General features: G+C 39.6%; 1 protein-coding gene across 1 annotated transcript; it reads left to right on the forward strand.

Annotated features, from left to right (window-relative positions):
- The first annotated feature begins 3216 nt into the window (after positions 1 to 3216).
- acta1a (actin alpha 1, skeletal muscle a) lies at positions 3217 to 11079 on the forward strand. The gene is made up of 7 exons (XM_049571026.1): positions 3217 to 3377; positions 5339 to 5478; positions 8413 to 8737; positions 8923 to 9084; positions 9386 to 9577; positions 9696 to 9877; positions 10623 to 11079. The coding sequence occupies exons 2-7, from the start codon at positions 5350 to 5352 to the stop codon at positions 10764 to 10766; spliced, it is 1134 nt and encodes a 377-aa protein (XP_049426983.1). The 5' UTR covers positions 3217 to 3377; positions 5339 to 5349; the 3' UTR covers positions 10767 to 11079.
- The last annotated feature ends 1506 nt before the right edge of the window (positions 11080 to 12585 follow it).

Here is a 12585-nt window from a genome sequence, read left to right on the forward strand (position 1 = left end):
CAAACTGAAAACTATAAATCCTGTTTACATATCTGAAAAGGAGTGGGAGGAAGTATAAACTTATTTTATCCCACCCCTTTTTAATAAATTAATAACACTTAAATATTTATAATAATAATATATTCCGTACAATAACAGCAATAATAATAAATTCTATTTGTCATTTTTCAGTTACCTTAGTTATATATCTAACAAGACATAAATCTATTACGAAAATATTTATTCTAATAAAATATTATATTATTATTTATATTATAAACACAAGTTGACAATAAAAACACTTTAACATCATGTAGCACCACACATGGTCGTATTCAACTCCACAAATGTGTCATAAGATTTAAAAGAAATGTAGAAATACACAGAACTTTGTTTCTAATTCTGGTCAGCACGTAGACTGAACTTTGAGAAAATGTGTAAATAAATAAACAATAAGAGAATGTTCTCCAAAGAAGAACAACCCCCAAACTGCTTATAAATCATCATTAAAAAGTGTCTGTGTTATTCTACGGGACAAACAATTTAGGAATATTTAGTGCTGTCTAGTGGTGAGGATTACAACCAGCTGAAACTTCTCCTGGTTAGAATTCCTTCAGTGTTTCTTGTTCAGGAGGTTTTTACCGGGAGCTGGATTATCCACAGAGGTCTCTTCCTCTCCAGAACAAACGGACCAGGTGATTTAAACCACAAAAACACTGAATAAAGCAGCTTCAGACCCTTGTCCATTTGTCTGGAGAGAAAGAGAGCTCTGTGGATAATTCAGCTCCTGGTAAAAACCTCCTGAACATCTTCACAAAGCTTCCTCTTACAAAGAGCTGCTCCTGGTGACAAAATTCTAGAAAAAATCTTGTGACATATCCTTAGAATTTCCCCTTAAAAAGTTAAGACTAGGTCCTGGTAAAGATTAAATTTATCCACAGAGCATTTTAAACCTTAAAAGTGCTCCCAAGGTGAAAAACTGTAAAGAGGACATGGTTTAAGAGTTTAAGCAGGAGAAGATGGTGGAAACACAAAGAGGTCGGAGGAATATTCTCCAAACACGGAATGACAGGAAGTAAATGTAATGCTATAAGATTAGATTGTGCAGTGATAATGTTTGTGGTCGATCTTATAAGGGATACGCACACATTTCCAAAGCAGGCAGGCTAATCATAAGGTAGCATCACGCTGGCTCTGTATACACATGCTGCTTTTGCTTTTTAAATGATTATAACAGTGAAACAAAAACCGACCCTGCTGTACAGGAACCAGTGAAGGGAAGCAGGGACACTTTGCTGATATTGAACCAGCTGTGTGTCATCACACTGATGCCACACAGCTGGTTCAATATCAGCAAAGCTTCCTTTTATATTCATTGTGTTGTGTGGCGATCAGCAGTGATGTGGTGGTTCACTTTTACACTGTGATCTGTAGCCTATAGTTCGGCTTTAGCTTCTAACTATCTTTGTCTTTTTAACCTGTTGTTGCTGCTGAGTCAGTTTGACGTCCTGGATATATCCTTCAGACACAGACTGTAGACCTCTCTGTCTGCAGTTCTAATCGGGAGAAGTTTCAGCTGGTTGCAATCTTCAATCCTCACCGCTAGATGCCACCAAAGTTCTGATAAACCGACTCATTGTGTCACCCAGTGTTCACATCATGTCTCCCCTCTGGTTAGATGACCGCAGTCTCCTGCCATGGATTCATCTTCCATTTAAAACTCACCCTGCAGCTCAGTTAACGTGTGAGACAAAAATCCACTCCTCAAATGACGCTGAAAACTGACATCTGCTTTAAGTTTTTATTCTCCTTGCAGGATTTGACTTCAGCTGAAATTTTGATTCCTTTGGATGGTTACACTTTATGTTTACAATTCTGTTTTACTGTGCAGAATTCCTACCCATTTTATTTCAGTGATCCAATTTGAGGTACGCACACAGTATCACTTTCCTTCAACAAAAGGGTCAAACTATGGTTTATGAAAAGCCAAATTATGATTTATGAAAGGGCAAATCATGGTTTACAATAGGTCAAATAATGGTTTATCAAAGGCCAAACTATGGTTTATGAAAAGTCAAATTATGGTTTATGAAAAGTCAAATTATGATTTATAAAAAGGCTAAACTATGGTTTGCAAGAAGTCAAATTTTGACATATGAAAGACCAAACTATGGTTTACAAAAATTAAAATTATCGTTTATGAAAGACCAAACTATGGTTTATAAAAGGCTCAATTATAGTTTATGAAAAACCAAATTATGGTATATGAAAGATCAAACTATGATTTATGAAAAGTCACATTATGGTTTATGAAAGGCCAAACTATGATTTACAAAAAGTAAAATTACAGTTTATGAAACATCAAATTATGATTTATGAACAGCCAACCTATGGTTTATGAGAAGCCTATGAAAAGCCAAATTATGGCTTATGAAAAAGTGGTTTATGAAAGGCTAGAGTACGGTTTTGGAAAAGTTTCTGAAAGGCTAAATTATGGTTTACAAAAAGTCCAATTACGCTTCATGAAATGTTTGTGAAAGGCTAAATTACTGTTTACGAAAGGTGGAATTTTGGTTTATGAAAAGTTTATGAAAGGCTCAACTATGGTTTGCAAAAGATTAAATTATGGTTGTCAATCATTGTATTATTTTACTGTCATGTCAAACATGGACTGATTCTACCTCTGATTATTCACAGTGGGTACTGACCATAGTTTAATTGTTGGTATAATGTCACCCAGTAAGCTGTTTGCTACCTTTACATCAAGGACCACAATGAAAATGAAACTTTATTGTGTCATCCATTACATTTTCTTCAGTTATGAGTGACCTATGACCTCCTCACTGAAACCAAACAAGAAGAAACAAAACAAAAACGCGTGAGGGGCTTCAACTGTCAAATAAAACAAACAAAAGTCAGATTTTTTATCTCTGACTTTAAAATAAAGAAATGAATTTGAATAAGTTTTGAATGGGCGTGTGTTTCTTCTACAGACTGAATGAATGTGTGTGTCGTAGTAGGCTACTCCACACGCGCCGGTAACGGTCGGTGTGTCGCCCTGGTCTCGCTCCATACACGGGCTCGAGCGCTCCGCGGCGGACTCGCGGGGGCTTCCTCTCCATATATGGGCCTCCCGGCGCGCGAGCCTCTGTGTGTTCACACAGGCGGCCGGCCACCCTCCCGCCCGCGCGACCAAATATGGACGACGGGACCGGCTGGATTCCTGTCGGACACTCGGACATTCCTAACGGCTGTCGGCGGAGAAGAAAAAAGATCCTCCCCGGGTGGTATGGAGGAGAAGGAGTATATAAGGACCCCGGTGGTCGCTGCTCCGTCACCCCGATATCTGGAACCAGCAGCGGTTACACTCCCTCACTGACAGCCGGAGACAAGCAGAGGTAAGCGGCTTGGAGGAGCGGAGCAGCGGGGCGGGCTGGGCGGGTGTACAGAGGGAGAGAGTCGGAATTAGCCGCTGAGATGATGGAGTCTGGTTTGTTGGAGGTTTAAGTGGGTGAAACAGATGGAGGATAATCCGGACTGAGTGGTTAACTGATGGGAGCTGGCAGTGACCCGCAGCCGGGAGCTGGCAGTGAACTCAGCCGGCTTCTGTTCACCTTCAGCGGCGAGAAGAAGCAGCTTTGTTGTGACAGGGTGTCAGACCTGCTGCGTTCAGGCGCTGCCGGAAATTCCAGTTTCACTAGCTTTTTCTAGTTTGGTATTTGAGAGTAACGCCAAAGATGTCATCAGTTAGGGTCACAATCAGTGGTGGGGAGTTGCTAGTTAAATGGATTAAATGAGAAAATAAATGTAACTGTAATCAGTGACAGTTACTGAGAAAAAAAGTTATTAATTTACATTTAGGCTACTAATCAAAATGTTTGTATATGAAGAATATAACATTTATACTGTTGCTTTGTAACTTTTTGTTGTGCAGGAGTACCTGCTTCTAGCATAGGCATAGCTTTATTTGGTGGTTTAAACCATTTGTCAGTATGGTAAACTATGGTTTATGAAAAGTCAAATTAGGATTTATAAAAAGACTAAACTATGGTTTACAATAAGTAAAATTATGGTTTATGGCCGAATTAGGTTTATGAAAAGTCAAATTACTATTATGAAAATCAAAAAATACTCAAATGTAATGTAAGTTACATTACGTTGATGAAGTAACCAAAATAGTAACATTACCTGTTACATTTTAACAGAGTAACTGATGATCTGTAACGTATTATGTTTCAAGAGTAACCTGGTACCCATTGTGTCATTTTTTGAAAATTGTATTCTTTTACACAATACATATTTTTAACGGCCAAAATTGGCTTTTAACCAGCGTATTGCATCAAGTCACTGATCCCGTAAAAATAAAATAAAAAAAATATGATTTTTTTTTTTTTGGTAAGTTTTCAAGTGAGAATAAAAATAGTCTTCTAGAAAATTGAAAAATAAATTTAGAATATTTAACTACAAATGCATAACATTTAACACACCCTACGAAGGGGACTACGCTCTAAGCTTCTCTTTCTGTTTATAGCAAGGAGCACTTACTAAAGTTTTGAGATGTAAGACTTTACGAGGAGCGCTTGAATGCATCATTACACTAAATGAGGGTTAATGGTGTCTGTGTTTGCTTCTCAATGACTGCTTGTCATTACAGGTTGAGTGAACTGTTTTCTACTCTGGTTTACTGATACATAACAGGACCCAGACTCTGCAGGGCGGAGAGAGGATATTTAAGAAGACTGTGTTATAGTCATTAGCCTCTGAGCACTCATACAGTTTAAACAGAACAGGGAGTGGCACATAGGAACACACAAAACAAGAACAGATGTGTTTGTTGACCAGCTGTTGATCATCATACTCCACAATTAAAGAAAAAGTAATGAAATATAAAATAATAGAACAGCACAACGGCAGAAAGGTCTGTCTGTAGTATAAAATAATACAAGAATGAGCCAAAACTAAATTAATTTAGGTCATAGAGTTTTTAACTCTGATTTTAAACTTTGTTTTCGTCAAACATAAGGGATGATTAAGCACAGAGTTACCGCTCAATTACTTTGTTTGAAAGGTGTTATATAGATAAAATTCTAATGACTATTTTTAGTATAAACATACTGTACATTTATTTATTTATTTACATGTGAAGCCACATGCAGTTTTGGCGTACCATGGTGATGAATTAAATCTTAATTCTTGTATGTTCTGTGTGCACTCAGAACACATATTCACAGCTCGGTCTTGGAGGTCATTTGTGTGCCTTTAACTTTAACTTTTACTCTCACAAGTAGCTAGTTTAGATTAATGTTTGTGTTTCTTTAATCTTGTATCTGAAACTCACCTTCTGACCTCTGTCCTCCAGATACCGCAGACATGTGTGACGACGATGAGACCACCGCCCTCGTCTGTGACAATGGCTCCGGCCTGGTGAAGGCTGGCTTCGCCGGAGATGACGCCCCCAGAGCAGTGTTCCCCTCCATCGTTGGCCGCCCCCGTCACCAGGTACACAACAGCATCCCTAAAAGCAATCAGACAATGGATCTGTTATTTTAAGCTGCAGCCATCATGATGTCTATTCCCATTAATTCTGCAGTCACAAACAGGATCTGACCTTTGACCTCCTGATGTTTTAGCAGCTAATATTGCTTTATTACCACTATTTCTGACTCGTAAAGCTCCAGTAATTAACCAGATTTCTATAAATGTTTTGAGGACTTTTATCTCTAGCAAGGAGGATGACATAAATTTTGGTTCGATGCTTTGTGTAAATGTACACTCACACCCCCAAGAGGAAGTATCCTGATGATGATTTTTCTGACCTTGTGACCTCTTCTCTACCGCCACCATCAGGCCAAAATTTGCCCTACCAGATATAGATATTCAATTACTTGCTGACTGAAAGCTATCTGAGCAGAATTAAAGTACACTGTTGAGCACTTTCTTGATTTTAAATCAGTAATTGTACTCTTATTGATGTTTGCTCTTATTAAAATAAAAAAATAGATCATACAGTATCATTTTCCTGCATAAATATTGGCCAAATGCAGTAAAGAAGGACTAAGCACTCTCACTATTTCTAAATTATTATTATTGTTATTATTATTATTTGAATTTAGTCATGACGAACACATCTGTATCTATTTGTACCGGGAATCTGACCTCTACACTCTGTTAGGTATTTTAGTTTTTATTGATTTAGTACAAAAAAGGCTTGGTACATCACAACATCAAAATCAGGTTTATTGCTAACTCACATACTAGAAATATGTCTTGGTATTTTGGTGCATAACGGTCACAATAAAAAAAAAACAAGTACTAAAAGTACTTTAATATGAAATAGAAATTAAAAATATGGGATTATGTAAAAATCTCAAATGAAAAGAGCTCTACAGTGTTAATCAAAAAGATGGGGTGCACAAAAGTTCACAGTATAAAGAATGTGTGCAGTAAGACTTTACCTAGGGCGCCAGGAGCAAACATGACTTTTAAAAATGGTCTACAAAACAGATAAATAAATGAAAATAAGGTACATATTTTTTTTTTTTAAAAAAGTGGGAAAGTCTATGTAAAAAAAATTCTCTTTCCAGGATTGCATAAGAGATTTCCTAGTTACTAGGAGCCAGGATGAACACTATAGCTGTGTGGTCAGGCACAATGACACCAAGGAATCCACTTTTTTAATTATTATTTATCATGGCAGTACATCAGGAAGTCTGGTAACAACACTGCTGGTTTTATTTAAACAGAAAACCTGCCATGTGTTAAGCAGCATTTACCAAATCTAATATAAGTAAATCAGTCTAATGCAAATATTTGGCTACACAATGTAAAATCAGCCTAACTAAACATTACATAACTCAAACAAACATCAAGCTATTTCAAACAAAGACAAAAGAAACTCACAGTTCTTACTCAGTCAAACAGTTGTCAGGGAGCCCAGGGCTCTGCTGCAGGCATGCAGGCGAAGTGATCACACCTGAACTCAATTCCCGATAACGAGGAGGAAGCTCATCAAACACACAGGAGGTTCTCAGCCATGAACACTTTCTTGATTATGATGGTGTTTTCACATGAAGTCCTTTTTAAATAAACTGAACTCAGTCCTCTGAAAGCACATCAAAAAGTGGACCAACAGAAAAAGTGTTCACATTATCAGTTCATTTGAAAGAGGACTCAGTTCTCTTTCTGGTCAGCTTCAGCTCTGATGGGGCCTCAGTCCCCTCTCTGTTCACACTATATATATATATATAATATATATTGACATAGTTAATTGTTTTTACTTTGGTGGCGCTGCAGTGCGGTTATGAAGCCCATCGCTTTCAGATGAACTTTAAATTGTAGGAGAACCTCAGTGTGTCTGTGCTGTAGACTGTTGCTGTTTGATGTATTCTACATTCCACATCTGGACAGAGGTGGGTAGAGTAGCCAAATATTGTACTCAAGTAAGAGTACTGATACTTTAGAACAATATTACTCAAGTAAAAGTAAAAAGTAGTCATCCAAATAATTACTTGATTAAGAGTAAAAGAGTATTTGGTGAAAAAACTACTCAAGTACTGAGTAACTGTTGAGTAACGTCTGATTTATTTGTAAAATAAGAACATATGTAATTATGTACCCAGAGGTGGATAGAGTAGCCAAATATTGCACTCAAGTATTGTTGCTTTAAAACAATATAACTCAAGTAAAAGTAAAAAGTATTTTGCATTAAAACTACTCTGAAAAGTGCAATTTATCCAAAAAAGTTACTCAAGTAAATGTAACTGAGTAAATGTAACTAGTTACTACCCACATCTGCATCTGGAGGCGTGCAGTATCTTCCATGGACCAAACTACTCCTCGTCCTGCGTCCTTGCAAGCATTACAAGCCAACGTGGTTTTGTCTGTTTTTAAAAGGGTTAGGTTTAGTAACAGGATGTGATCTAGAGGGCTGAATACAACGGCAAAGAGCAAAGCGAACCTGGAGCGCTTTGTGTTCACAAGGCACAGGTTAAGTGGACCACACAGTGGACTTGAAGCGAACTGAGGTGGTCTGAGTACAGTTCTCGTCAGAGGGGTCTGAGTCCACTTAAAGGGCTGAAAAGGACCAAGTGTGAAAACACCCTCAATCTGAAAAGGTCCAATGAGGAGATCCCATTTTACCAAACTACTTTTTAATCTACAGAGTATAAACTTGTATAATTTTAAGCACTTTGACAGTACTGGAGTGGGACTATAATCCCAGAAAATCACATGTTGGGCACTTAAAGCACAGACATGTGTAAATGCATGAAAATGTATAAAATAAGTTGTAACTCACAGTTTGGGATTAAAGACCACAGTGCTGCTCATATCAGGAAATATAGCTGGCAATGTTACTGGAGTGACTCATTGTGAACTGGAGGAGAGGTGTGCAGCTGACTCGTACTTAAAGTCTGCGTTTCCTCCTCCCCTCAGGGCGTGATGGTCGGCATGGGTCAGAAGGACTCCTACGTGGGCGACGAGGCCCAGAGCAAGAGGGGCATCCTGACCCTGAAGTACCCCATCGAGCACGGCATCATCACCAACTGGGACGACATGGAGAAGATCTGGCACCACACCTTTTACAACGAGCTGCGCGTGGCCCCTGAGGAGCACCCCACCCTGCTGACCGAGGCCCCGCTCAACCCCAAAGCCAACAGGGAGAAGATGACGCAAATCATGTTCGAGACCTTCAACGTCCCCGCAATGTACGTGGCCATTCAGGCTGTGCTGTCCCTCTACGCCTCCGGTCGTACCACTGGTGAGTCTGCAGTCACACACATACGAGCCTCCATGAGTTCAATATAACCTCTTTACTTCTTCTTTATTTTATATCATGTAAACTGAATGTCTTTGGGAAGACATTGCAATTAAGAGTACTGATCATGTCCTCACACTCTTCCTGCCGTTAAACTTAAACTGACCTCCTCTTGTTTCTGCGCTCAGGTATTGTGCTGGACTCTGGTGACGGTGTGACCCACAACGTGCCCATCTATGAGGGCTACGCTCTGCCTCACGCCATCATGCGTCTTGACCTGGCTGGTCGGGATCTGACCGACTACCTCATGAAGATCCTGACCGAGCGTGGCTACTCCTTCGTCACAACCGGTAAACACTTCACGTCAGCACAAAACACATCCGTCCAGTTCTGTTTTAACACCTAAAACACAGACGCATGTCAGATGTTTTGAGCCATAGGACACAATCCCTTTTCCTCCTGGTGCTTTAAGTAAAATATGAAGCATCCTATTTGTGAACTTTGGAGCTTGATGCAAAGTCTTGATACCAATACTCCTTCTTAAAACATCTAAACACCGATAATTGAGCTTTCACTGATAGTTTCTGATTGAATATATTTTTCCTCAGTTGTTTCTGGGCACAAAGTCTGACCTGTGCTCTCTGTTTCCAGCTGAGCGTGAGATAGTGCGTGACATCAAGGAGAAGCTTTGCTACGTGGCTCTGGACTTCGAGAATGAGATGGCCACCGCCGCCTCCTCTTCCTCCCTGGAGAAGAGCTACGAGCTGCCCGATGGTCAGGTCATCACCATCGGCAATGAGCGTTTCCGCTGCCCAGAGACCCTGTTCCAGCCCTCCTTCATCGGTGTGTAGTATGACCTGTATTCCTTTACATCATCTTGTGAGAATGAAGTGATGAAAGCATAGCAGCTCTCCACTCATTACACTTCTAACCTGAATGTCTCTGCCATGCACCTGAACAGGTATGGAGTCCGCTGGTATCCATGAAACCGCCTACAACAGCATCATGAAGTGTGACATCGACATCCGTAAGGACCTGTACGCCAACAACGTGCTGTCCGGCGGCACCACCATGTACCCTGGTATCGCTGACCGCATGCAGAAGGAGATCACGGCTCTGGCTCCCAGCACCATGAAGATCAAGGTAGCTTACTCGACTGAACAGTACATACACTACATGGCCAGAAGTATGTGGACACCTGAAAATAAAACTCCTATGTGCAGTGATGGAGGACGTACACAGACCTTTTACTGAAGTCTTTTTTTTTTAAGATGCTCTCTCAACTTTTTGGAATTACAATACTTAAATGCTGAAGTGATCCTTTCACACTGCCTCCATTACTATTTTCATTACATTTGCACATTTAGGTGGAAGCAGGATTCAGATCCTTTACTTAAAATTCCTGCATTGAAATGTAACTTACGTAGAAGTATGTGAGTATAATCATGACTTATAACACATACGTGATGCAGAAAAACGTCCCCTGTGACTGTTACATACTATATCATTAACTTATATGTATTAATACTTGTTAATACTTAATTGATATTTCACATTTGCAGTCTTTATATTTAGACTGGTTCCTTCTTTATAATAATAATAATAATAATAATAATAATAATATGATAAAGTTCCATCTTATCTTAAAAACAAACACGAGAGCAGCTACTAAACACACACTGCAGTAAAAATGCTTTGTCATCTGTAGTAAATCTGCTTTGATTCTTCCTCTGTCACTTTAATCACATCTTGCTGAAGTGTCTAAAAATCACAAAATAATTAGAGAAGCTAGAAAACTCATCAGGGTGGCATCATCACCCTATTGGTGATAACATGACTGTTAACTGGGTCATACAATCAACCAACCTGATTTCCCTCTCCTCTGCAGATCATCGCCCCTCCTGAGCGGAAATACTCCGTCTGGATCGGCGGCTCCATCCTGGCCTCCCTCTCCACCTTCCAGCAGATGTGGATCAGCAAGCAGGAGTACGATGAGGCCGGTCCCAGCATCGTCCACCGCAAGTGCTTCTAAACATGACACCTCCACGACCACCTGACCCCCTCAGGATCCGGAGCAATAAGACGCTGACGTCTCCAGGACTCTGAAACAAGGAGATCTTCACCATCACAGATCAACGTGCGGCGTCTCACCTGTACATATGTTATTTATTCTGTTCTTCCGTTATGTTTGTAATGTATTTCAATGTGAATGATGTCCAGTGTGTATGTGACACGCTTCGAGGAACGGCACACTCCAACTCGGACCAACTGAGGGAAAGGAGAAAGAAAAAAATCAGAAAAGACCAAAAAAAGAAACGAGAACAAATAAAGTCCCTTTATTTTCATTTATGACTGCTGCCTGTTATTTCTGATTCTGAGCACTGGATGTTTTTAAGGTTTGTTAGACCTAAAATACATCAAAATATTATCCAAATATATTGACATTGTATGAGGTTAAGTAAAGGCAGCAACACTGCAGTGCAGAAATTCTCTGTTACAAGTGAAAGTCCTGCTTTCTTGCTTTACTTAAAATATAAGTTAGTTATACCACCTGAGTGGGTGGAGCATGTCAGGTGGTATCCACGTGAATGCCAGAACCAAAGGTTTCCCAGCAGAACAATGCATTGCAACAAAATAAAGTTATTCACCTCATCTGTCAGTGGTTTTAATGTTTTGGCTGATGGGTGTAAAGCAGAGGTGTCAAACATAAGGCCCAGGGGCCAGAACCGGCCCGCCAAAGGGTCCAATCCGGCCCACTGGATGACTTTGCACATCTCATATTGAGGCTAAGAGGTGCCAGGTTTCAGGAGCAGGTTAAATAGTGAGTAGATACTTCATGTAAAATGCTGCTTCAGAGGTTTTTCCACCCCGACCAGAATGCAGCTCTCTGAAATAACAAATACTTACTGTGGTCACATTTGAAGATATGGAAAACTGTGGAAAACATTGTCAACCAGCAGCTTCAGTACAAAACAATCTGTGTCAGACTGCTATCTCAGAACAATGTTGTGTTCACACCATGCACAAATAAAACAATTTGTGCTAGTGAATTAAAAGTAAAGTCAACGTAAATACGCGATTAGACATGAATTCTCATCGGGCAGCCCGATGGACGCAACATGAATGACGCAAAATACGCAAATTAAGTAGTGCGAATGAAGAAAGTAGCGCAATTTCACATCATACACTTATTCATGAGAGTTGAAAAATCTGAACCTCAGTGATCAATTCGCACTACGATAGCAAATCAGCATTGAGATCCTCCAGGGACATATGATGCCGAGGACATTCCTACGAAATTCATTCACTGATTCAGTTATTTTACGCAAGTTATTCGTGCTTATGAAGTGAGTCAACACAAAACATTCTTGTATTCAAACTTGGGCAAATAACCCAACATGTAAATTCTCACCGCGTTTGCTGTGAACACAACATTAGACTGACACATCTTCAACTGTAAATGGTTTGTGAGGCAGAAAATGACGTAACCTCTTCAACAGCTTCCACTTCAGTGGGAAATGGAAAAACTGAGACACATTTGCACATCATTTTCTTAGGATATCTCGAGCTGTTCATCATTTGCTTTGTCAATGGATGAACATTTTCAGAATCTTTACACAAAAAAAGGGGAAAAATCTGAAGGGTTTTTATGTACAGGTTATTATGTGATGGTTTTACTGGTCCGGCACACTTGAGCTCAAACTGGGCTTCACGTGGCCCATGAACTAAAATTAATTTAACACGCCTGATATTAAGTTAAGTGGTCCAAATATTTTTGGCCACACACTTTGAACTTTCCTCTCTCTTAACAGTCAGTAATGTTTAATATGAACTAATTAATCCGATAATTG

This window comes from Epinephelus fuscoguttatus, linkage group LG3, assembly GCF_011397635.1.
Source record: "Epinephelus fuscoguttatus linkage group LG3, E.fuscoguttatus.final_Chr_v1".
Taxonomy (NCBI): Eukaryota; Metazoa; Chordata; class Actinopteri; order Perciformes; family Serranidae; genus Epinephelus; species Epinephelus fuscoguttatus.

Coding starts and splice junctions, on each gene's coding strand:
- acta1a (XM_049571026.1), top strand. CDS start 5,350: ATGTGTGACGACGATGAGACCACCGCCCTCGTCTGTGACAATGGCTCC. Junction 8,738..8,922: donor CGCCTCCGGTCGTACCACTG/GTGAGTCTGCAG, acceptor TTCTGCGCTCAG/GTATTGTGCTGGACTCTGGT. Junction 9,578..9,695: donor GTTCCAGCCCTCCTTCATCG/GTGTGTAGTATG, acceptor GCACCTGAACAG/GTATGGAGTCCGCTGGTATC.